Source organism: Vigna unguiculata, chromosome 11 (assembly GCF_037176805.1).
Source record: "Vigna unguiculata cultivar grain cowpea cultivar isolate G323 ecotype 2 chromosome 11, ASM3717680v1, whole genome shotgun sequence".
Classification (NCBI taxonomy): Eukaryota; Viridiplantae; Streptophyta; class Magnoliopsida; order Fabales; family Fabaceae; genus Vigna; species Vigna unguiculata.
Genome location: NC_140802.1, coordinates 3,477,187 through 3,502,932, shown reverse-complemented (window position 1 = coordinate 3,502,932; position 25,746 = coordinate 3,477,187). Strand labels below are relative to the sequence as shown.

General features: G+C 26.0%; 2 protein-coding genes across 2 annotated transcripts; both read right to left on the bottom strand.

Moving 5' to 3' along the window:
- Positions 1-296: 296 nt before the first annotated feature.
- LOC114168346 (WAT1-related protein At5g07050-like) lies at positions 297-2,499 on the bottom strand. Its single transcript, XM_028053127.2, has 7 exons — positions 2,291-2,499; positions 1,793-1,855; positions 1,561-1,677; positions 1,253-1,487; positions 987-1,148; positions 758-909; positions 297-558 (listed from the first exon to the last, which is right to left on the bottom strand). The coding sequence occupies exons 1-7, from the start codon at positions 2,497-2,499 to the stop codon at positions 297-299; spliced, it is 1,200 nt and encodes a 399-aa protein (XP_027908928.2).
- Positions 2,500-6,222: 3,723 nt separating this feature from the next.
- Positions 6,223-8,977, bottom strand: LOC114168345 (WAT1-related protein At5g07050-like). The gene is made up of 7 exons (XM_028053126.2): positions 8,688-8,977; positions 8,186-8,248; positions 7,950-8,066; positions 7,502-7,748; positions 7,233-7,394; positions 6,889-7,040; positions 6,223-6,673 (listed from the first exon to the last, which is right to left on the bottom strand). Exons 1-7 carry the CDS (start codon positions 8,894-8,896, stop codon positions 6,391-6,393), a joined length of 1,233 nt encoding a protein of 410 aa, XP_027908927.2. The 5' UTR covers positions 8,897-8,977; the 3' UTR covers positions 6,223-6,390.
- Between the last annotated feature and the right edge of the window lie 16,769 nt (positions 8,978-25,746).

Below are 25,746 nucleotides of genomic sequence, written 5' to 3'. Positions count from 1 at the left end.
GAGAATAAAATATACTTATAACAATTGATCAGAAAATCAATAATTTTAACTGTTAAATATTTTTCCTTGACGCTCAAAAGGTTCTCTGAACTGAATGTCGTTGTGGAAGAAAATTTCTATTGTTTTTACTAAAATCACATTGTGTCATCCATACTAAGTTACGTTATGGATTATATATTTTTTGTTATGAACTAAAATGCAACAAAAAAAATTCACTTTTACAGTAAAAAAAGAAATAAGAAAAGAAGTAAACATTCCTTATCACATCTCAAATTGTTTAAATCTTTCTTTTTTAATTATCTAGTAGGAGACTCTTGAATAGACAACGTAATTACAATTGAAGAGAATTTGATACTGATAGGTTCTACTTTCTGATCATGTTTTTCTTCGGTGAAATTATCTCTAGCATCAACCATATTTTCCTCTTCTGATGCTGAACTTTCAGCATCATTTACAGGCAAGGGAATTCCAGCTTCCACTTGACTCTCTAATTGTTCTTTGTGCTTTCCCCATAGAACTGAGTATAAACCTATCACAATTAAGATGGCACCAATCACACTGCAACCACCAGAAAAAAAAAATCAAAATCGATAGGTACACTGTTGTTTTTATTTATATAAAACAAAAACTGATATCTATTTTACTGTGAAATCTGTTTTGTAGGCTATAATAAACTGTTGATAACTTTACCAGACCATATCAATGATTTTATACATATATATTGGGAATATATGTTATTAAGGAATTAGAAATTTACCCTCCAAGATAAGTTTTTTCTGCAAGGATAAAGTAACCCATGACAGCAGAAATGATCATCATTAAAGGGCTAAAGGAAGTTGCAAACACAGGTCCTTTCTTCTCAATTACCAATCCTTGTACATAGTATGATATGCTTGATGAAACAATCCCCTAATTAAAGTACAAAACAAAAAGAATAAAGGCTAGTTATAATTGATGGAAGAAAAAGTTCTTATATTAATTCTTACTGAATATGCAGCAGTAAGCAAGTTTATATCCCATCCAATTTTCCAAACTGAAGGTTTGTGTTCAACAACATAAGTAACAACAATAGCTTGAACTGTGCCTATAAAGCACACAAGTGAAGTTAGGGTTAGTTGATGATTCTTGTATGTCTGTATAGCTTTTGCCTGTCCAATAGCATAAAAATAAATGTCAATTATTTCTGTGTCATCACAAAAGAAAAAGTTAAACACTTTACCAATTTTCTCCTTTTGACAGTGTTAATACTTACTTGTAAAACGAAGAGTGAAGCCCAAGCAATGGTGGAAATGATGAGAAAAATGCAGCCTAATAACCAATCTCTGTCCAATGATCCTCCATTGGTTTTATAGTGAGCTTGTTTGAACCAAACCATCTCTACAATAGGACCTCTGTATAAGGTCATTAGCATAGCCCCTGCAACTGTCACTAAAGTTCCTACTATCTTTGCTATGCTTCTCACTTGCTTTATGTTTATCTTCTCCATCCTTTTCACATATATATCCATTTATCATTTTCAAATTAAAGATCCTTAAACAATTTAGGGTTTTTGAATATTACCTGCAAAACACTGCTATTACAAAAGTCATAGCTGGAAGCATGTTGCTCATTGCACATGCGAAAGTTGGGGATGTGAGTTTCAACCCAGCATAAAAGAAATTTTGATCAATCACTGGCCTGTTTTATTAATCCAACACAAATTTTTATATTAATACATGCAAATTCAAATTCTATATATTAACCATATGCTGTATAAATATACAACTAATTGTTAGTGCATTTGGACACTAACCCCAGAAGAGCTAGGATAAAAATTTGCATGAAAATTGAGAATGTTATCTTCGGTTGACCTTTCCTGAAAAACAAAACAATGAATAAACATTATCTCTCAAAGTTAGACCAACAAAAATATGATAAAAGTGAAATTATTAGCCAACATTTTGAGTTACAGATATGAAGGTATGGTGTAGCTTTAGTAAATCGATTCATATATTATTAAGAAATAAACTAATTTAATTTTACAAAAATCAGCATATAAGATATAAGATTTACTTATAGTCTGTAAATTTGTTATATGAGGTTCTTTTTGATACCATTTCACGATAACTCTTACAAAAATAAAATAATCTTAATAAAAGTTAACTTTTATATTTATAGAAAAATAAGAAAGTGAATAGTAACAAAAGATAGCGTCAAACTATAGTAAAAAGAAATGTGGTGTCAAAATACTCGTGTTCAAATTATAAATTAGCTTTCTTTGATAACTAAAATATATGATTATGACACGAACCTTTCAAAAAGAAATGCAAAAGGAGCTATGGCGATGGTAGCAAAAGCATGACGAAAAACCACAAGAACATAATGACTCATGCCATGGTTGAGTGAAATCTTAGTGATAATGGTCATGCCAGCATAACCAAACTGTAAAGAAATCATAGCCAAGTAGGGTTTTGAGCATTCAAAAAACTTTGCACAACCTCCAAGCTTTTTTGTGCCCATTTTTTCTCCTTCACAACTTTCTGAGTAAGGAGTATTCTACGAGAAGTTAAAGAGGAAGAACACTTGAAGAAGGTTATTGTGTTACTTCCTAAGGAATGGTTTTGGAGAAATCAAACCACTAATTTATACCAACCAAGAATAAATGATTTCATATCATATGAAAGGGGTTTATTTCTTTTTTTAACATGATCGAATTATATATATATATATATATATATATATATATATATATAAATTTTTTTTTTCTATATCAAAGTGAAATTGTATTTGAAAATACTATTTTAAGTAGTTTAATTTTGGAAAATGAAAATGAAAAGATGAAGAAAAAAAGTTTTAGCAGAGTTTTTTTTTTTGTAGCTTAAATTGAATTAGTGTTTGAGGTGGCTATTTCAAATTATTTAAAAATATTAAATACTTGCAATGGTTTTTCAATTTTGTATTAATTGTGTTTTCTCACAAATATGTTTTTTTAATATTAAATTTTTCTTCATGCCTTTAATAAATATGAAGCACGATTTCAATTAATATATACACTGAGCTACATATTTTTTATTTTATTTGATAAACTGTTTCAGTCAATATAAAGCACGATTTGAATAAACAAAAAGTTATTTCACCAAATTTTTAGTGAATTTATTTAAATAAATTTCTATTATATATACCATTGAGTAATTTTTATTTTGGGTTTATTTTTCTCAAAGTAATATATGCTCTTAAACTGGATTTCCACTGAAATTTAATTAAGTAATATAAATTCTTCATACAAAACTAGATCAAAGTATATTACCACTGAAATTTGCTGCTATATTTCAGATATATTATTTTTTTAAAAAAACGAAACATATGAAAAAGAATTACAATTTTAGTAGATATTTTTTTAGCTTAAACTGCAATAGTGTTTCAGGTGACTCTTTCTATTTTTTTTAAATATTAAACATAAAATTGTTTTTCATTTCATTTTTCACGAACATGTTTTTTGAATATTATAGTAGTCTCACGTCTTCAATCAATACGAAGCACAAATTCAATTAATATTAAACATGTTTTAAGTTAATAAGAAGCTTTTAATCAATATAGGTACCATTTCAATTAATATTTAGTACATTCTCACATCTGATAATTTATTACAATTACCATTTAAATTTAATACGACACACTCTTGTTTACCAATCTAATAATTGATTACAATTACTATTTAAGTTTGATATGAAACACTCATATATTTGATTACAATTTTGGTTGATATTAATATTTGTTTATTGGTAATTCAATTTATTTAATTGTCTACAATGTTAAACAAATATGATATTTAGAACTATATTTCCTTTTATATACAACAACAGCAACAACAAAAACCACACATTTCTTTTTTATAAGATAAACTTTTGTATACAACAAAAAACCACGCATTCTTTTTTAGAAGAGAAATCACTCAATTATTTTATTTAAGTAAATAAATGTTTTTTACCTCAAATTAATTATGTTTTAACTAACTTTTCCTCTTTATTTAACTAATTTCTCCCCTTGTTTTAACAAATTTCTATTTTAAATAAATAAAGAATTATAAAATAAATTGTTTTATGAATCAAATTAAATTACATACAAAATCATAACTGTTTAATTAAGTTTTTAACATCTTAATAAATTTGAGTATTTTTAATTAAATTTTTATTAAATAATTTGTTCTATTCAGTATCCTAAAGTTGTTTATTTTTCAATTAAGTCTTAGTCACTTAATTTTTCTCTTTGTCAACTAGTTGATATAATTGTTTTTTCCATTTCATTACTTACATGTCTTTGTATAGTAAATAAAATTAAAAGAAAAAAATTAATTAAGTTTTAAGTTTCTCATAAATTTAAATATTTTTAATTAAATTTTTATTAAAAAAATTGTGTTTTATTGAGTGCCTGAAATTTTATATTTGTTGATAGTCTTAAGAAAAGGAGTTCATTAAGAAGACACGATATCAATAAAATCTTAATTTAATCCATATAAAAAAATTAACATCATTTTTATATAATGGGACTTATATTCATACTTCAATTTTCAACATTTGTTAATTTTGTTAATCGAGTATTTATCATCAATTAGAATGAAATGAATATTAGATTTTGCAATAAAAGTAGGACACCACAAACTTGAACAATAAGTAAAATATATTTCTCGAACTCTAATTATCTTTACCAAACTTCATCATTTCGTGTCTCCGTATAGTTGATTTGTTTATTTTTTTAATATTTACTTTACAAAAAAAATGTTTCTTTTTCATAAAAATAATTGGGGTTCAAAAATTTCATTTTTCTTATTATCAAATTTCGTGGTGTTTTTGTTTGAGATGGGATCGTGGTGCCAAAGTGGTAGGCTAGACAACTTTTCTTCAAATACATAACAACACGACAAACATATATTAAGTCATTCATAAACATAAAATGTAGGTATATTTTATAAAATAATAATTATATTTTAAGAAGTATTATTATTTTATTAAAATGTACATATATTTTATAATTTATATATATCTAAAATTAAAATTAGTTTCATTAGCATGACTTAAATTTTCAAAAATCGTTATTCTTAATTTTTAAAGCAAACCAAAATGCTTTCTTAGTCCAACATAACATTCTCCTGAACAAAAATAAAACATTAGCTTATTTAAAATATAGTTCAGATTATTCCAACCCAATTTTATTAGGTGATTCAGGAAATAAACTATTTAAACTCTGATACCAAAATTTGACATGGAGAAGAAATTTGAGAATAAAAGAAGGGAAACAAAAAAAATATTTAGATAATATGAAGTTTTTTAGGTCACTTGATAAAATAATTTGTTTCGGGTGTAAAGACTAAACACCTATCTTCAACACTCAACTTGTTCTTGTGATCTCTTAGTGTTAATTTCCACTGTTCGATCTCTCTCTCTTTCTCTTTCTCCTATTCAATTTCTTCTTTCTTTCATCCACATTCAATTCTCCAGACGATTGGGGTACCTGTCTACAAGGTTCTGATGCTTAAGTTAGTTCAAGTCCGTTCGGGTAAGTACAATTAATGTTGTAATAAATGTGAAGTAAAAGTTTCTATCAACTTACCTTGGTCTCCTATTTATAGTTTGTTACATGGGTCCGTGATTAGGGTTTTCTTAATCATGGTCCAATTACTTTTTAAACTTGATTACTGATTTGTATTACTTTAATTTACTTTTAGCTTATTGATTTAGTTTTGGTGTAGCCGCTTGATCGATGGGTCATGCGTTTTGACGGAGGTCCCTATAATTTTGTTATGACGACAAAATTTCACTAGGATGAATGACGGAGACCGTTCGATCGTGAGCTCCCTTAAATCACTCCGGAGAAATTGCCACATCAACAACCCAACCCAAGGAATCGTCCGCCTGTAGCGGGCGGCCTTCGACCGCTTATCCTTGGACCGCTTGGGGATATCAATAAACCATAAAGTTTTTTTGTTATATTGATATAATTTTTTTTTTTTTTTTTTTGTGATATGGAGTTAATATATTATGTAAAAGTAAATCTTTTCACAGGTGCAGGTAATTTTAAAGTATAGGCAATAATGTTTCTATCTTAAAAGAAGAAAAAAAAAAGTGAATAGAATCAATAACAGAGAGGCATGAGCAGAGAGAAGCTTTAGGTTTCTCTTTTTTTGATTTTACAACGAAGTTGGCATTAATAGGTCACAAATATGCCACAAACAAGACCATCTTCATATATAATAAAATCTAGGAATCTATATATCATATATTATTGGTTAAATATGTCACAAACAACAAGACCCTTCTCATAGCAACAAAAAAAGAAAAAAAGAAAAAAGAAAAAATTGCTAAAAAGGGTAACGTGGGAGTTCATGAAAACATTCCTATTCACATTCCAAATTGCTTAAGCCTTTTCCTCTTTGTTATCTTTGGTTACAGGCTCTGCAATAGGCATGGTTATTACAACTGAGGAGGGCTTGTTATTCTTGAAATCTTCTCTCTGACCATATTTTTCTTCACTAAAATCATTTGTCACATCCATCATATTTAGCCCTGAAATTACAGAACTTTGACCATCTTTTACTGGCAATGGAATTTCATCTGCCACTTTACTCTCTATTTGTTCTTTGTGCTTTCCCCATAGAACTGAGTATAAACCTATCACAATTAAGATGGCACCAATCACTCTGCAACCACCAGAGAAAAAAGAAGAAAACTTCAGTTAGTCTGAACTGCATAATCTGCAGAAACTGCATGAACTGCATAAACTGCTATTTTCAGTTATACATACAGAAAAGAAGTTGATACAAGTTTATATATATATATATATATATATATATATATATATATATATATATATATATATATATATATATATATATAAGAGGAAGTAGAAATTTACCCTCCAAGATAAATTTGTTCTGCAAGGATAAATGAACCCATAATTGCAACAATGATCATCATTAAAGGGCTAAAAGCAGTTGCAAAGACAGGTCCTTTCTTCTTAATCACCAGACCTTGTACATAGTATGATATACTTGATGTCACAATCCCCTGATAAAAGAATGAAATTTCTTATCTCACGTTGATTAAAAATAAGACGAGTTTATAATATATAGTTAGATATAAAAATTCACCTTACAGTTTTACAATATTAGGTTAGGTTTAAAGTCTATTTTGTAATTCGTAATATCCTAAAATTTAAAATTAGTTAAGGAAAGATAAAGTTGTTGGATGAATTCTTACAGCATATGCAGCAGCAAGTAAGTTCATATCCCAGCCAATTCTCCAAACAGAAGGGTTGTGTTCAACAACAAAAGTAACAGCAATAGCTTGAACAGTGCCTATAAAGCACACAAGTGAAGTGAGGCTGAGTTGATGATTCTTGTAGGTTTGTATAGCTTTGGCCTGTCCAATGCCACAAAAATGAATGTCAATTATTTGTGTGATATCACCAAAAGGACACAAAAAAGTTGGCACATTCTTTTTCCTTTTTATCTCTTGTTATTGCTTACTTGTAAAACAAAGAGTGAAGCCCATGCAAGGGTGGCAATGATAAGAAAGATGCATCCTAAGAACCAATCTTTGTCCAATGATCCTGTGGTGGCTGCTCCATTGGCCTTATTGTGGGGATGTTTGGCCCAAAACATCTCCACTATAGGACCTCTGTATAAGGTCATTAGCATAGCCCCTGCAACTGTCACTAATGTTCCCACTACCTTTGCTATGCATCTCACTTGCTTCATGTTTATCTTCTCCATTCTTTTCACATATATAATCAAAGAAACAATTTTAGCATGCTTTACTATTGCAATAAAAAAATAAAAAATGAAACTTTAACTACCTTTCCTTTTCTCATTTTTTAAATTCAGAAAAAAGAATATCTTCTGTAAAATATGTTTTACTAAATTTCATGTTAGAGACCATTGAAAAAACAAAAAAATTAGGGTTTGATTAATTTACCTGCAAAACACTGCCATCACAAAAGTCATAGCTGGAAGCATGTTGCTCATTGCACATGAGAAGGTTGGGGATGTGAGCTTCAACCCAGCATAGTAGAAATTTTGATCAATCACTGGCCTGTGTTATTATAATACAACACAAATATTCATATTAATACATGCAAATTCCAATTCTATGTATTAACCATGCTAATAATAATAATAATATAAAACTTGGTATTGAATTTGGACACTAACCCAAGAAGAGCTAGGATAAAAATTTGCATGAAAACTGGAAATGTTATCTTCGGTTGACCTTTCCTGAAAAATAAAACAATGAATAACCATTAGTTAGATTAACAAAATAAATCAAATGCCATAGTTATGACTCAAAGAAATATTACTATTTTAGGATAAAAAACTTATAAAATTGATATTATAATAAATATGTTTTATATAGATAACAGTTTTACCAACAATCATCTATGAAGAAATATCATAGATAACAAATATTATAAATATTATAGACGACGGTTTACATAGTCATCTAAAATATTTTTTAATAATATTTTAATAGTTAGTGAATTTTAACAGTCGATGAAATTTTTGTATTATTGTCTTTTATGAGACTTCTGTTGTATTAATGATAACTTATATTACTACAATTTATAAAAATTTACTTAAGTGACATTCTTAACATTCTGTAAACTACATATTTAAAAGTTAAAGTGTTTATATACATTATGATTATCGTACTAACCTTTCAAAGATAAATGCAAAAGGAGCTATAACAGCAGTTGCGAAAGCGTGACGATAAACCACAAGAACATAGTGGCTCATGCCTTGGTTGAGAGAAACCTTTGTGATAATGTTCATGCCAGCATAGCCAAACTGCAGAGAGATCATAGCCAAGTAGGGTTTGGAGCTTGCAAAGAACTTTGCACAACCTCCAAGCTTTTCGGTAGCCATTTTTTCTCCTTCAGAAGCTAAAGAGGAAGAACACTAGAAGAAGGTTATTGTGTTACTTCCTAAGGAATACGAAGGGTAGTGCCCAACTATTTATACCAAGGAACCAAAGGGTTTCGTCATATGCATGTACACGTAAATGTTTTTATTTGCAAAATGAGTCTCTTTTTTTGTTGTGGGGCTCAGAGATATTGCAATGGGGGGCAGCACGACAATGCATGTATAAATGACTAGGTGGGCATGGATATTCAAACAAACATGAACAAGTAATATGATAATGGAATCAAAAGTGATTCTATAAAGTAGGCTTTCAGTATGTTAACGTCTTGTATCAAACTTTCACTTTATTATTTTTCTTTCTCTACCTAATTTGTACTATCTCTTTTTCTTTTCTTTTTTTTTTCTTAATGAAATCTCACTTATTTGGTTCGTAATTCATATATATCCCACTATTCTAGCAGGATTGATAAACAAACCAATCAATAATTTGTTTAACTTTTATAAAATAACAAGAAAATTTGTAACATTATATATATGCATGTTGGTTCTTTTTAAATCTAATCAATACATATGTGTCGATAACTAACAATGAATTAAAAGTTTATATACTAATTTTTTTTCCATAATGCTTTACTTAATAGAGTGTTATTATATGTAAATGATGATTATTGGTTCCACTTTCCATCTAGCATTTTTTGTTTTCTTAATTGTGATGATCAAAAGTTGGTAATGATTATCGTGAAAATTAATTGAATCATGTCTTGATAAGAATCAACCGACACTGTATGAAAGAAGTGCCAAATATGAGCAGTATCAACTGCAAACTCTTGTGGACGTGGCTTTTAATTTATGTTACTTTAGTATTACTTTTTTTTTCATAAATTTTTCTCTTAATGATTTTTTTTTATAATTTTACCTGTCAATTATTTTAAAATTTTAATCGTTAATGTTTAATGTTTAGTCATCTCTGTATCTAGAAAAATAAATAACATCGATTGTTATTTTTTAAGTGATGAAAGAAATCATGATGGGAAAATATTTAAAAATAAATTAAATCAGTATTATGGAAATTATTTTTTAACTCAATTAAAATGATTGCGCTAATTAGGAAATTAAATAAAAAAATAATTAAAAATTTATCATAAATAATTAACAATAAAATAGTTATGTGGATATTATAAATACAGTGGAGTTGTGCTTTAGCTAAAAATGAATGTGGACCATCAAGAAATTATTTGCTTCAATTTTAGGCTAGGTTAACATTTAAGTTTGTATCTTGTTGTAATGAAAGAATCTTTCTTCAAAAGTGAATTTGTTAGATGTGTCAATTTGGTTAGTTTAGTCCATGGAGTTTAGTTTATATTAAGGTTTAATGAAAAAAGAAATCAGTTAAAAAGAAGTTTACATGGTTAAAATAATAATAAAGGTTTAGTGGGTCAAGACTAACCCAAGAGCTCGTTCACTAGGTAAGGTAGACCCAAGTCAAGTAGATAGTCAAGTTGAGTCCATGTCAACGTGCATTTTGGTCAAGTCAAGATTTATAGATATAATATTTGTTAAAGAAAAATGATTTTTTGATTACTAAATCTTGACAACTTTCTCTTACAATTTTAGGTATCATTTTTTAAGTGGTTTTCCATTTTTGTATTTTCTCATTCTCAATATTCCAAAATCACTTAGAAGATGCCACCTCATGTTGTAAGAGAAAGTTGTCAAAATTTAGTAGTCAAAATATCATTGTCCATTTGTTAAATTGAGCCACATTGGACATAGTTGAGTTGGGCCATGTGTGACCAAGTTGAATTGGGCTCACAAAAGGTTGAGTCAAGTTGGACCTACCTGAGGTCAAGTAGAGTTGACTACATCTTTAGTTCAAACAAGTTAAGTAGAGTCATAATCAAATTGAGTTGGACCCTTGTTGGATCTAGTTGAATTGGATTCACAAAAAACTATGTAGAGTTGGACTCACTTTTAGTACAATTTTTTTTTGACGAAACTACATATAATATTTTTTTTTTATTTTCCTTATTATTTTCTTATACCTTAAGTTTGGTGTATCCACTTACAATATTTCTAATATACTTTTTCTTGTTAGATATACGAATTTGTGTACATCTTGAATGATTACTTATATTTTCATGTGAAGTGTGATTATAATCAAATTTTCAATATTGTGAAACAATTATATTAAAGTTATGATGATTGAAACTTGCCGAGTCAAGTAGAATCAAGTCAATAAAAAAAACTTTGCACCATTTTTCTTAAGTTATTTCCTTTTTTCTTTATTTTGATTATCATTATATTTTCTTTTTCTTTATATTGTTGAAAAAGTATTTGAAGATTTTTTTTTCTAAAATTTACTAATCACATAAAAATTCTGAAGTGCCAATTTATTTGTATATGTAATGTACAACCTTATTTTTCTTTAGGACATAAATATGAATAGAAAGATATTCGTGCTCTTTAAAGTTTTTCTTTTATAATAATATTTAGACAATTTCCTCTTATAACTTGAGATGACATCTTCTAAGTGATTTTGAAATATGAAGAAATGAAAAAAATAAAAATATGAAAAGTCACTTAAAAAATATCACCTCAAGGTGTATTATAAGAGAAAATTGTGAAAATTTAATTGTTAAAATATTTTTTTTCTATATCGGAAGGTATCAGTGACATAGACATTAAGAAAAATATATGTATACTTTTTTTTTTCAAACATAAATATTAGAACGGTCACTTGACTTAGTCTATAACTAAAATAACTACAAACAACCTTTACAAAAAAATCACTTGAAACTTACATGTTTTGATAAAAATGACAAGTGAACTATAAGAATAGTGAGAAAAAATATCCCAACCTAACTATGAGATAATAATTTGTTCATCATCCCTCACTAATTACTTGTTACAATATTATATTTCCTCGTAAAATTAGTTAATCATTAAGTTCTTTCTTTGCAAGTCCTTGCAAAACTCCAAATTTTTAATTAGTGTAATTTTAATTTGTATTCCTTATATTGACTTTTTTCATTAGTATATTTCATTTATTTTCTACACCCTTATATAATTCCTTTTATTTTCATTGTCTAACAATTGTTAAGTATTATATAACCACAAATTATTAAATGAAAATTGTCATCAATGAGGAATTCCAAAAGTCATTATCAACAAGTTCAGCATAACTAAGATCATCTTCTATTGATTATAAGTGGAATTCGTAAAGTCATCATCAACAACTTCGCATGACTATGATAATCTCCAATTGCTTATAAAAAGTAATATAAAGCAAAGTGACGTTGCCTAACAAAAATATACATGTGTGGCATTAATTGTTTAACAAAAAAGGTGTTTTGGATAAGTAAAATTGAGGATATTTTAAGTAATACTATGGAATTAATTATGACTATGATAATCTCCAATTGCTTATAAAAAGTTATTTAAAGCAATGTGATGTTGCCTAACAAAAATATACATATGTGACATTAATTGCTTAACAAAAAGGTGTTTTGGATAAGTAAAATTGAGGATATTTTAAGTAATACTATGGAATTAATTATGAGATTTACAATATCAAACTAAACTCTAAAAAGCAGCTGTATTATTAAAACGAATTTTAAAAAAAATTAAACTTATATAACATTGTAGATAAGATCAACATTTAAGATTATTGCCTCACTAAACTTGGAGTAATGTTTTGTAGTGTGACGTAACAAAATCTAGTTTATTAAGAAATACAAAATCATTTCGAAAACTTATAGTTATTTATGAGCGAGAGAGAGTGATTCATTTCTCCATTGAATCATTGAATGCATTAATTGCATGACAAAACATTCCTTTTAAACTTGAAATTACAAACTGCGATTTAATGAGAATTTGTGTAGAGATGACAAATAAATATGTTATCTATGTGGATATTGTTTGAATCTGTTTCCGTTTTAATGGAAGATTTTCGTATTGACTGGAAATAAGTATAAATAATCTCCAATTTTTTAATTGAGTATGAGAATATACATATTTCTGTCATAATAGTTGTTCCCACCATATCTCTGTTATTAAAACGTTCATAATTAATTGGTTTATACATGTATGCCAACATTGAACACTTTGTGATAATTTTTATAATTTGACTACATATAATTCTTCAATTTTGGTTTGTACAGTCTTAAGTACGCACTTTTATTTTCTATATATTTAAACAATATTAATTTTAATCTTCATAGCTTTATTTATCGAATTTTGATGCTATGATATGTATATATATATATATATCGTTATTATAGCGATAATGAAAGACAGTGAAAAAGAAAAAAAAAAAAAAAAACAGTGGTTTCCGTGTGGGGATGCAGTGTGATAACTATTGAGGCATCTGAGTCACCCCAATAGGAAAAAGTGGTGTATGTTCAATCGTTGAAGTCCCTAAAACACTTCAACTCTACCCTAATAAAGTGATTTGGATGAAATATACCTTTAGATTCATTCATATGCAATTTTATTCTAAACATCTTATTGTTAATTATATCAAAATCTCCTTTACTTCATTTTTTTATAATAGTACTAATTAATTTCTATTAGAGAACTTCACCGATCCCTTTTACTAGCTAGAATTTTCTGATTACATTTATCTATTTGTAAGACTTAAATATGATATTTTGTTTAAGGAATTGATTTCACTTAGTTCAATAAATTAGTAAGTAAACAAATATACAAATTGTTATGATCTCAAGTTTATCTAGATAGAATCCTTAATTTCAATTATTTCATTTGATATATTATTTGTCTTGGAAATTGACTCTTTCATAGTTTTATTTCTAAGAGGTGTATTGGGAGATTAATGGAAGAAGGTATATTTTGATATGTCTGATCTCAAGTTTGTTTGTTAGAATCAATTATTGTATCTGGTGTATTATTCATTTTGAAATTCAAAACTCTTACAATTTTGTTCTTAAAAAATATTTCAGAGGGTTAAGAAAGAAAAGTGTATTTAAATTATCCTTGACTTTTGTTTCTAAGCTATGTAGAACTGTAGATGTATTGAAACATGTTATCTCTGGGGATGGAAAAATGATTCCATAGACAAACTCTAGTTCTCTTAAACCTCGATTGAGGGGAATAAAAAAGTGGTTCTAAAGATGAACCTTCGTACCTTTTAGGGGAATTTGTTTCGATACACCCAATAACCTTACATTACTTAGAAATCAAAGTCAAAGACAATTTAAATACATATTCCTCCTTTAACCTCCCAAGACACATTTTAATGATAAAATTATGAGAATTTAAGTTACAAAGTAGACAATACATTGGATTCAGTAACTCACTCTAACGATGTTATCTTAATAAATTTGACATTGAAACATCAACTTAATTAGTATGTGGATATAAAAAAGTGGTTCAAAATACTATACTTCACTTCCACGTTACGATGAATATTCACAACAAAAGAAATCTCATTTACAAAATCCAAACTTAGAAAGATTGTATACCTACTTCAGTAGATATGATGATATATTATCCAATCACTCGATAACCAACAATATAATGTTATCAATTCTTAAAAGTTAAATTAATACTTGATATTACTAAGGGCATATTTTAGAGTAAAATTATAGAAAAAACAAATTAAAATTATAAGACTAACTATGTAATGTAGACAAAGATAAACATAAGATTAAAAATTATTTGTTTCGTTTTAACAAAAGGCTAAATCATAGGATATTTATCAGAAATTAAAAAGTTGTCATCTTTTTTCTTTTCCTCCAAAACACAACTTTCAAACACGTTGTGAACATAGGTCATATCATCATAAAGTTATGATAATCATCCTATTTATTGTTTAAAACTTATAAGCATTAAAACAAAGACATGTTTCGGGTAAATAAAATTTTCCTCAAAATAAAGTCATTTGAGAAAACAAAAACATAATTCAATTCTTAAAAATAAATTATATAATTAAAATTATATAATAAAATATATTCACATTTATGTAATTTGTCACAAAGAAAATATATCATATTATTAGTGGTACTTATCCACTACACATCTTATAAAGTGTCATTGAATAAGCAATACACTTATCTTTATCTATCTTATTAAATGAACTTTCATAAAGTGTCACTTGGCTTCATTAAATCAAGTGGTTCTTAAAAGAAAAATAGACATTTACACAACATTTTTTTCACATGATGAATATATTCCAAATTAATAAATATTGTTGGTAATTAGTTATTCTTTAAAATGTATGCATATTCCATTAAAAAAATGTTTGAGACATATCCTAATTGATTTCATTACTAAAATTTATATAATTTTTTTTTATCTATCTATTTATTTTTTTAAATTATATCTTTACTTTTTTATTATTTTTAATGAGAAAACATAAGAGTGAAAGTCGTATTAAAAAGATAAAAATAGTTTTAGTGGAAGTGAATATCATTATATTTCCTAATTTGTTTGTTGTATTTCATATTAATTACGAAAAAAAAGATTAAAATAGTATACACATGCATATCAATCAACAACAATGCAAAAATCAGAATGAGATTTCCAATTGACGAAAGTGAAACTTTAACTCACGCATGATATTTGATATTTTCCACCGCACTACCTGTTCACCAATCAACCTAGAAAAAAAATGTGTAGATTCTTTTTGCTGTCCCATTTAACTTTTGGTTTTACATGATTGCTAAAACTATTATTTTTTTTTCTAGGTTTTAAACCTGAAAAAAACACCATAAAAAAACTTTAAAAAAAATTACTGTCTTAATAAATACATTATGAATTTATTTTTCTTGCCAAAAAAAGTAAGAGTAAGTTTCGTTGTGTTGTGTACAAAGAAAAATTATGTTAAATAATATATATATATATATATATATATATATATATATATATATTTATTTATATATATAATCCATTAAGAGTAAAAAAGTGTGAAGGAGTGAAATGACCACACATTTCTCGAACGAATAAAACGTGGATAATCTCATGTAAAAGGGTCATGCAAATATAAATAGTGATGAGAATCTATAATCAGCAAAAAAAATCTATCTAAAATGGGTGTGGATTCATGTAAAACTAAAAGAAAAATGTAAAAAAAGGTGATTTGTAATTAATAATATTATGCATCAATTTAAGCATAATTTCACTAGGAAAAATTTTCAATTTTTTATTGATATTTTTTACCACTCTAATATCAAAATTTACACCTAGATTGAAGAACAATGGAGATAAATAATGTGGAACTAAAGCTAAATACGAACCATCGTTGTCATGAGATAATGAAAGTGTATAGTGTAAATTAGAACCGAGCCAGTGAAAAAGTAAATGCACATTAATAAAGAGAACGTTGTCACTGATAAGAAAAGTAAAACATGATTAAATGCGTTTTCCCAATTTGTCTCCTTCTTTCCATATTTGACAGATATATACTATTTATTTTTTTATTTACAATATAGGACTTCACTAAAATCATGTTTCAAAGGCTCACAATACTTACATATACGTGTATATATACATACTTCGTTAACAAGGTTTTAACAAAAAAACATTAAGTGAATTTTATTATATGATTAAATTATACTATATAACCAAATTCAATTTTTGTTTCATAAATCAACTTATGTACCAATAAAGCAGACAAACTCAATGATAGTTGGAAAATTAACTGCATGGTTTAGTGGATCAAAAACGGTTCTATTAAGATTACAACCATGGTAATTGTACAGTTTAATGGATCAAAACATGTTCCGTTAAGACCATCTCCATGATAACCGCACTGTTTAATGGATGGAAACAATGATTTGTTAATATATCACCACCATGGTAACCGCACAGTCTAATGGGCTTAAATATGACCATTAATTCCATCACCATGGTAACTGAATGGTGAGGTCAGTCCAATCCAAACTAACCAATTAAATAATCAGTTATATTAAGCAAGACAATAAATATGATTAAGAATTGTTATTATCTTGTCCCTATTCAAATATTATTATAAATAGAGGTTAAAAATATTATTGTTAGTCTATTTAACACGCATTTAAGACTGTTTTAATCAGTTTAACCGTTCGATATTAAACAAATTTGAGTGTCAAAATATCTTTAGTAGGTATCACTGATCGATTTGAGTGTCAAAAATTACACTATAAATAGAGGTTAAAGATATAATTGTTAGTTTATTTAATATACATTTAAGATTGTTTTAGTCAGTTTGACCATTTGATATTAAACTAATCTAAACGTCAGAGTATCTTTAGTAAAAAGCAGAGATCGGTTTGGACGAATGAACATTTGATTTCCACACCCGAAACACTAATGGATTGTTTGAATGGAATTGTGAATTTTCATAATTAATCTTGCATATAATGAATAATATGTTAGTGATTAGTTAATTATTCATATGGAAGACCAGTAATTTGTTGGCTTCCATGGCTCCAAAAGAAGATAAAGTTCCTTTACAGTGCATATTTTCCAACTTATCTTTTGAGCAATTTGATTTTTGTGAGGGAAGATATGATTATAATATGCCATTGGTGCTTGGTGCTTGGTGCCATTAAGCTTTTCTTCTTCTTCATCAACTTCTCAAAAAGACACTAAAGAAAGTTTTTTTTTTCTTTTCCATTAATCACACTCTCACTCTACGTTTCATCAACTTCAAAAGTGTGGTCAAAGATTCATTCCTCCACGTCTGGGACATAACCTATCACAACTCAATAGCTTTTCATGCTTTTATTACATCTTTTTGCCTGCATTTTGGCTTTTAGCGGTACTTAGAATGTGACAAATAATTTTTAAATTTTTTCCATTTCCTTTATAATATCCTCTTACAAATCATCTTTCTACTTTTTTATGTTAGGTCTTGAATGTATTTTATAATTCTTTTTTATAAAATACTACTAGGAAGAAGATTGCTAAAAGATACATTTTTTTTTTATAGTTGAACGGTCAATGCTATCTTTTATAATCACACATAATCATTGGTATGATTTCTAATTAAATTCATTTTGCATAACTTATATAAACTTACAGCTCACTAAGTTTTTATCAAATGACACTGTAAAATCATTTTCCATTGTGAGTAATTTTCTAGCAACACCTTCTGTTTAATACGTCAAATATTATGGATGAGAACAGATTAAATACAAAAAATTAAACTATATTTTATAAGAGAAGGGAAATTTTAATATAGTAAAAGACATTTTTAATGATGATTTCTGGTTTCTAATCCGTCAATGATTGAGTCATCATTAAAAATAACTTTTTTTCCTATATATAACAACGATTGTTAGCGAGAACCATTAGTATAAGTCTAAAGAAGACTAGAGCTATAATTAGAATAGTTGTTCTATCCCAATTGAAAAAGAATGTTTTTTTCTTACCTGTGTTAATCAAACAATTTATGTCTATGACATTTATTGCACAGGCAACAAAAATCAACCATCGATGGTAGCATAACAATGAGAGAGAAATCCAAAGAAGACAGAATGAAAATGATCACTCAAAAAATGTGATGATCGACCGTCTTTAGTATATACTACAAGAAAACTATCCAATTTTATGGTCAAAAGGTATGTTTAGAAACTCATTTAGGAATCGATTCCTTAATTAAAGATTAAATTAGAGATAAATTCTTTTTACAGCTAAAACCTTGATAGTTAGTAATCGATTTAGAAACTAATTTATAATAAAAACTATTTTAGTTATCAATTTAGAAACTAACTATAAGTTTTTGAAACTATTTTAGTTACTAATAATTTTTAATTTATAAATTGATATCTAACTTGGTCATTATGGTGACTAATTATTTTTTATCACTAAAATTAGTTATTAATTAAGAATTTTCTTGTAATATTACCGGTCAAGTGCATATTATTATGATGAAGATTTGGATGAACAATCAGTACTTTAAACATGACTTTTCGATATATATATATATATATATATATATATATATATATATATATATATATATATATATATATATATATATATATATATATATATATATATATATATATATATTCGTCAAATTGTTATATTCATTTACATGGTATATACTACTTTTGACATTCACATGTTTAGATATCTTAAATTTTGATTTTAGATATCTTCATTCAATTATGATTAAGTGAATATCACGTGACTTTGACTTTCGACTCGAATTAGATATATTATATTTAAAACTTTAATAGCATGATAATAAACATTGTAATAAACATTAAAACTAATGTAACCTGTGGACAAATATTTACTTCCTTAAAATTTTGATTTATTTTCAAAACTATCTCTACATTTATTTTTGACGATATAAAACTCTCCTTAGTTGTAGTTCTAATATTTAAATTTTGCATTAATTGTTGCTTCTAGATAAACCTTTAATATTAGATTTATTTCACAGTTTTTAACTCATTTAAATATGTAGTGTTTAAATTGATTTAACTTTAAATTATTTTCATTTTTAAATACTTTTTTATGATATTATTCAAATTTATTAAATTTTAGTTTTTTCATTTGAATAATTGCTAATAATTAAAAAATATTGGTGTTTTTTTTATTTATCTATGTTAATGTCATTTTTTTTTTGTAAATATTCATCAATATTTTTTAACGAATACGGATAAAATTCATTTTATTCACGTTGATCAAAATTATTTCAATTGATGTCAACTACAATATTTAGATCGACATGGATCGAGGTTATTTTTATAATGTTGTTAGTTAAAAGATTCTTTGTTGACATTTTGATTAATGTAAATTGAAAATTCTCCCAAGTGACAACAATTTATATTGGCTAAAGTTTCCCTAAGAGTATTTTGAAACAAAAAATTCTAACAAATTATTAACGAAGAATGATATTGATGTCATTGATAAGAAAATCATTGTAGACATTAACAAAAGAAAAACCAACAAAAGTGATTGAAAAATATAGTTCACACTAAAAATTATTATTCTTGAGAAATTGATCAAGAAAAATCCTTACTATTATCAAGTGAGAAAGTGAGAAATAAGAGTAGTCTACACAAAATCTTAACAATTTAAATAAAACATAACTCCTATTAACATTAATAAAACAAACTTTGTTAATATTAACAAAAAGGAAATCAAACTCTTAGAGATACATATATAGTACTATATTTTATTCATAGTCTAGTTCATCAAAGTGATGGAGTCAAGTCTAAGGATTCTTGTGTCTCTCTAGATTCTGAATGTTGATGTTGGTGATGAGTGAGCAAGGTGTAGGATCTTGAAGGAGATTCTATGAACACCCTTAAAGATACTTTAACGTTTTAGGTTAACATATATGCATGAACAAAGTAGAAGTGATAATATAAGAAAAGAGAGTATACCTAATAAGACTAGAGAGCTTTATTTGTAGCACTTGGGTCATAGCATGTTCAACTATAAAGAAATCTTAAATAATAACAAGTGTTTCTTTTAATGATTGAATGTTTTTGAACCTCAAGTTGTGGGAGTGTGTGTGTGTGCAAGTGTAAGATTTTTTTGGATTAGGCAAACTTGAATAGGGTAGTGGACTTCAAATGGGACCTTGACCTAAAAAAAAATACACTATTTGTCAACTTGTCATTCTAAACTTTCTTGTATATGATATATATAAAAATTTTCAGTCAAATAACTCCTTCACTATCATCAAATCATTAACAACATTTGTTGATATCATATTTAAACTATTACATGTATTTTGGCATTTTCTTTTTCTTTAGCTTGTATATTAAGATAAATGATATTTTTTATATAAAATTCGTAGTAAAAATATATTTTAAGAAACAATGCATACTATTATTAAATTACATTAGGTATTTATAATAATTAATTTAAGTTATCATGTGATTAAATTGAAGTAAATAATTGTAGAAAGAAGATTGAGTGAAGATTAACTGTGTTTTAGATAGGTGCTTGATCTCTATACCCAAAACAATCATCATTTGAAATATACGTATATGTTCTAAAATAAATGAAGAGTACTTTGAGATTTCTTAGAGATACATTGTTTACCTAATATTGTAGATAAGGTGTGTGTTAGGCATTTGACATATAAGTATATTTCTAAAATAAATGGAGAGTATTTTGATATTCCTAAAGAGATATTTTCTACCTAATTGTAGATAAGGAGCTTGAAATGCAACTCAGAGATGGGTGTTACAAAATTTTATAATTGAGATAGTTGAAAATGTGAATTGCAATGAAAATTATACATTCAATTAAATTAAAATGATTAAGATAAATAATATATAAATAAAAAATATATAAATTTATTATTCAAAAACTTTACGTTAATAATGATATTTTAAAAGAAGCTATAAGTGGAAAATGAAAAAAAAAATAGTATATATCAATCATGACAATTAGATCCCCTTATCTATCATAGTTTTCATCACCACAACGATAAGTCCCTTTCCATTTGAGATGATTATCATGTTAATCTAATTCCCTTTCTACAAAAGGGTTAAGTGTAGGGACAGTTGGAACTTAAATACTATGTTTGGATATTATAAGAAAGTGAAAAGAAAATAAAGTAGAATGAATGAAAAATATTAGAAAATTAGATGATCTATTACTTATTAAAAATATGAAAGAAAAATATAAGATGGGAAGATAAAAAAAAAAAAAAACTCTTTCCCGATTTGATTTAGAAGATAGTGAAAGAAAAAAAAAATGTATAATTTTTTGTATAAATAAATATAACAGAAGGAATAGAAAAATATTTTTTTAACTTAATGTTACTTTATTAATTTAATAAAATAAATTACATTATTTCAAAGTTTATACGTCCAAAATTAATTGATTATAATATTATATTGGTTTGGTAATATTATTTAATTACATCATATGTTCATTCTTCTAGTACGAGAAATAGAAAATGTGACAAAATTCTTATATAATAAAAATGCAATTGTATTGAAAAAAATCGTAATAGAAATACAATTTTAACGAGAATAAAATACATGTTTATTTTTATGTTGGAAACAAGGGACATGTACAAGAGCTACTTTTCTTTTGTTCTCAAGAGAAAGTGAAATGAACTATGGACAATTTTGGAAATAGGATATAATTAGTATTCACTAAATCAAATTGAAGATTATAATGAATTGATGAATTGGAAACAGAGCAACATGAGTGCAAAGAAGCTAAAGAGAAAAAAGGTTGAGTGGGCTGAGTCGAAAGCTATTCAATGGACATCCAATTCTAATTGGGCTAGACAGGGTAGTTAGGCTCCAGAAGAAGTTTTGGGCCTAAGTACCAAAATAGTACGAAGTTTCTCCTCGCACCTCCATACATTTCAACTTGCATGCATACTTGAAATCCATTTATCTCTGTCTTCTTCTTCCTCCTCTACCGGTAAATCATTATCAGAATTTGTTAATTTTTATTGTTAATAAAAATGATATTTAATGAGTTAAAATATTTTTTAATAAATTATATTTTTGTTCAAGAAAAATATGTTATTTAATTTTGATTATATTTTCTTCTTTTATCTCCGCATGACTTTCATTTTGATTTTATTTTTTTCTTTTATCTCTATATGACTTTAATTTTGATTTTCTTTTTTTCTTTTTTTTTATGTAATTTCAATTTTAATTCTATTTTCTTCTTTTATATCTTTGTGACTTCAATTTTTATTTTATTTTTTTATCTCTTTGTGACTTCTTATATAATGTTTTTACTTATTGTCTCTCCTTGTTTTTTCTATCATAGATTTCTTCTTTGGAGAGTTTGAATGTATTCCATTTATTGAATCTCATGTTTCTCGTGTGAATATTTCTATTCTCATTTTGGTTAGTTGTTTTTTATTTTATTTGTGTTGATGTTGTTTTTATTGCTTTAACCCATTTATTTTATATACTTATTTTTAGTAGTATTTATATATTATAATTCTTTATTTCATATAAAAATATATAAATATGTCAACTAGAAAATTTGAATCAGACTATTCAAAATTTTAAAAAAAGAGAAAAGTTGAGGTTTTAACTGCATCATAAAAAGAAGATATTAATTAAATTTGACAATTTAATAAATAATTTTTCATAAAAAATAACTCAAAAATTAAATTTTAAATAGAAGACATCGTTCAAAAGTTTGCTTTATGTTTCTCAAATTCTTGAGCCGCAATATAATATTGTGTTTCTCTAAGTTTATCTCAATAATTTTTTAAAATAATATTACATATATATCTTTAATTTATCTACAACTATTATATATTTGTTTTTTCTTTATATTTTTCTCTTCTGATTATATAATGTAATTTATAAATCTATTATTTTTACTCTCTTTCTAAGTGTATATTAAGTCTTCATACACTTTTTTTTTTATTTACATGAATATGTTTTAATTTTCTATATCTATTTCAATGCTTTTATTTTAAAGCACGTAGGATAGTGTAGTACTTTGTTTATCTTTTCTAAAATGAAAATTAATATTCATAATGATAGACGATATTACATTTATTTTTATCATGCATCGCTACATATTTTAATAGCATTTTATTTATTTTAAGATTTAATATACATAAACGACTTCTACACACACTTTATATTAAATAAATGATTAAATATGTTTTTATTTCTTAAATTTAAGTGAAAACTAAAATTAGTCTTTTTTTTTTTTAATTTTGATCAAATTTAGTCTCTTAACTTTAAAAATATGTGTATTTAGTCATTTTAATCAAATATTGTTAAGTTTAATTAACATTTCAAACACGAGATAATTTCTTAACTAACATGATAGCAAAAATGTGTCAAACGTGGTAAATTGCTCACAAGTTATCATAAAACTCATCTTAAACATAAAAAAAAAAAAAACTTAACAAAATTTAATTGAAAAGATTATATTCAGGTATTTATAAGTCGGATGACTAAATATAACCAAAAATTTAAAGACAAACAAATTTTAATTTTTACTTAAAATTAAAAAACAACAAACATATTTAACTCTTTAATAATTAACTTAATAGCTTTTATCTACCATATATTTATTTTTCCAACTTTGACTAACTTTTGTATCTTTTTGGATTAACTTTTAACTACTTTTACCAAACATAATATCATTGGAAGATTGTGTGGGAAGAATTTGCAATACCCTCGCACTTCTATTATTGTTTTCTTTTTGTGGTTTTTGTTGTTCGTCAAAAACTAAAATGTCTTCATTTTCTGGTGATTTGTGGAGAGAATGGTTGTGGTTGTTATTTCACAAGTTGCACCCTTTTCCTTAAATCTCTCTATTTGATGTACCAACTACCCTCTCATTGTTCTTTTCCATTATTCAATCAAAATTTTTATATTTTTAAGTTTTGGAGATTCGATTTTTGTTTGGTCAATTCTTTATAAATTAAAATTTTGTTTGATGATTCTTTAGACATTTTAACAAAATTTGAAGCAACTGTTTTAATTGAAATATTGATCTAATCTCATAACAAATAGAAGATTAACGGATTGGTGAAAATTTGTTGGTACATGAAAATTAATAGCTCATACGCGAAATTTGAAAAATGATTAAGCTAGCTTATTAAATGTTTGATGAAATTAATAGTTAAAAAAATTACATATAGATGTAAATTATAGAATATATCTTTATAAATTTTTATATAAATTTATGTGTTTATTCATAAATATATTTTTAAGATATTTCTAATTTTAATTTTTAATTAGTTTTGAACTCTTATTATAATTCATTATCTATAGATACCTCATTTTCGTTCTGTTTTATATTGTACCATACATTATTTCTATTCAAATTTAAAATAAAGTATTTTTAAATAGATAGAAAAGTATTTAAAATAGATTAAAAATACGATAATCTATAATTCGAAAAATCATTTAAAGAAACTACTTACAGGTATTGGAATATAATTCAGAAATCGTAAAATTTAATATATAAATAGTATAGTATAGTTAAAATAAATTACATGTTATAAAAGTATATGATTGATTAATAATAATGAATTTATTTTCTTATCATTATTCATGTCTTAATCAAATTACATTCTATAAAAAGTAATATATATTTTCCAGAAAAAGAATAAAAACAATTGTGCTGTTACAAATATTACTTTTAGTAGTATTTCAAAGATGTTTTTAGTTCCTCAATTTTGATCTAAATTGGAATTCGTCTTAAAAAAATTTCGATAGATTTTAGTCTCTAAATTTTATAAATAAATGAATATAGTCATTTTAACTCAATTATGTTAATTTTTTATGACGTGTCAAATACGTTTCATGTCAGCATTGGAGTTGTTTACATCGTTTGACACATTCCCGATTCAATATCTACTAGAAAATCCATTCAACACCTCCAAAAAAAAAGTATTAACGTAAGTTGATTAAAATGATTATATTCATTTATTTTTAAAATTTAGGGACCAAAATATATTAAAATTTCGTGGATAAATAAGAATTTTAGATAAAAGTTCAGGAACCGAAAAAGATACTTTACTTAATTCTTTTCTAAATCACAAGTTAGAAAATATTAAAAATAAAAAAAAACTATGTTTTATTAACTAAAATTTGATTTTAATTTGGAAATAATCTTTTGCCGGATCACAAAATTTGATTACTATTTATTTAGTTACTGTACTTTCAAAATCTATTAATAAAATCATTCAAACACTTCGGTAACTAAAAACATAAATTTTCCTTTTTCCCTTAAAAATAACATTAATAAAATCACTATAAAAATCTAAAGATTTAGCTGACATCACGTGACGTTGCAAATATCGTCACTCTTAATGTATGAAATGAAACCATTATCTACACGTGTTTCAGAGAAGTAATGTTAACATTGTGGCGATTTAATGAATGAGAAAACTAGGTTAACAGAATGCCGTCAGACACAAATTTGAAAAGCTT

What these genes read in the sequence shown, in the direction of transcription:
- LOC114168346 (XM_028053127.2), bottom strand. Translation starts at nt 2,499, where the DNA reads ATGGGCACAAAAAAGCTTGGAGGTTGTGCAAAGTTTTTTGAATGCTCA. An exon ending in TTTGCATTTCTTTTTGAAAG is followed by an intron (nt 1,856 to 2,290) that starts GTTCGTGTCATA and finishes TTTGTTTTTCAG; the next exon opens with GAAAGGTCAACCGAAGATAA. An exon ending in GTAATAGCAGTGTTTTGCAG is followed by an intron (nt 1,488 to 1,560) that starts GTAATATTCAAA and finishes ATATGTGAAAAG; the next exon opens with GATGGAGAAGATAAACATAA.
- LOC114168345 (XM_028053126.2), bottom strand. Translation starts at nt 8,896, where the DNA reads ATGGCTACCGAAAAGCTTGGAGGTTGTGCAAAGTTCTTTGCAAGCTCC. An exon ending in CTTCACTCTTTGTTTTACAA is followed by an intron (nt 7,395 to 7,501) that starts GTAAGCAATAAC and finishes GGCATTGGACAG; the next exon opens with GCCAAAGCTATACAAACCTA. An exon ending in GAACAAATTTATCTTGGAGG is followed by an intron (nt 6,674 to 6,888) that starts GTAAATTTCTAC and finishes TGGTGGTTGCAG; the next exon opens with AGTGATTGGTGCCATCTTAA.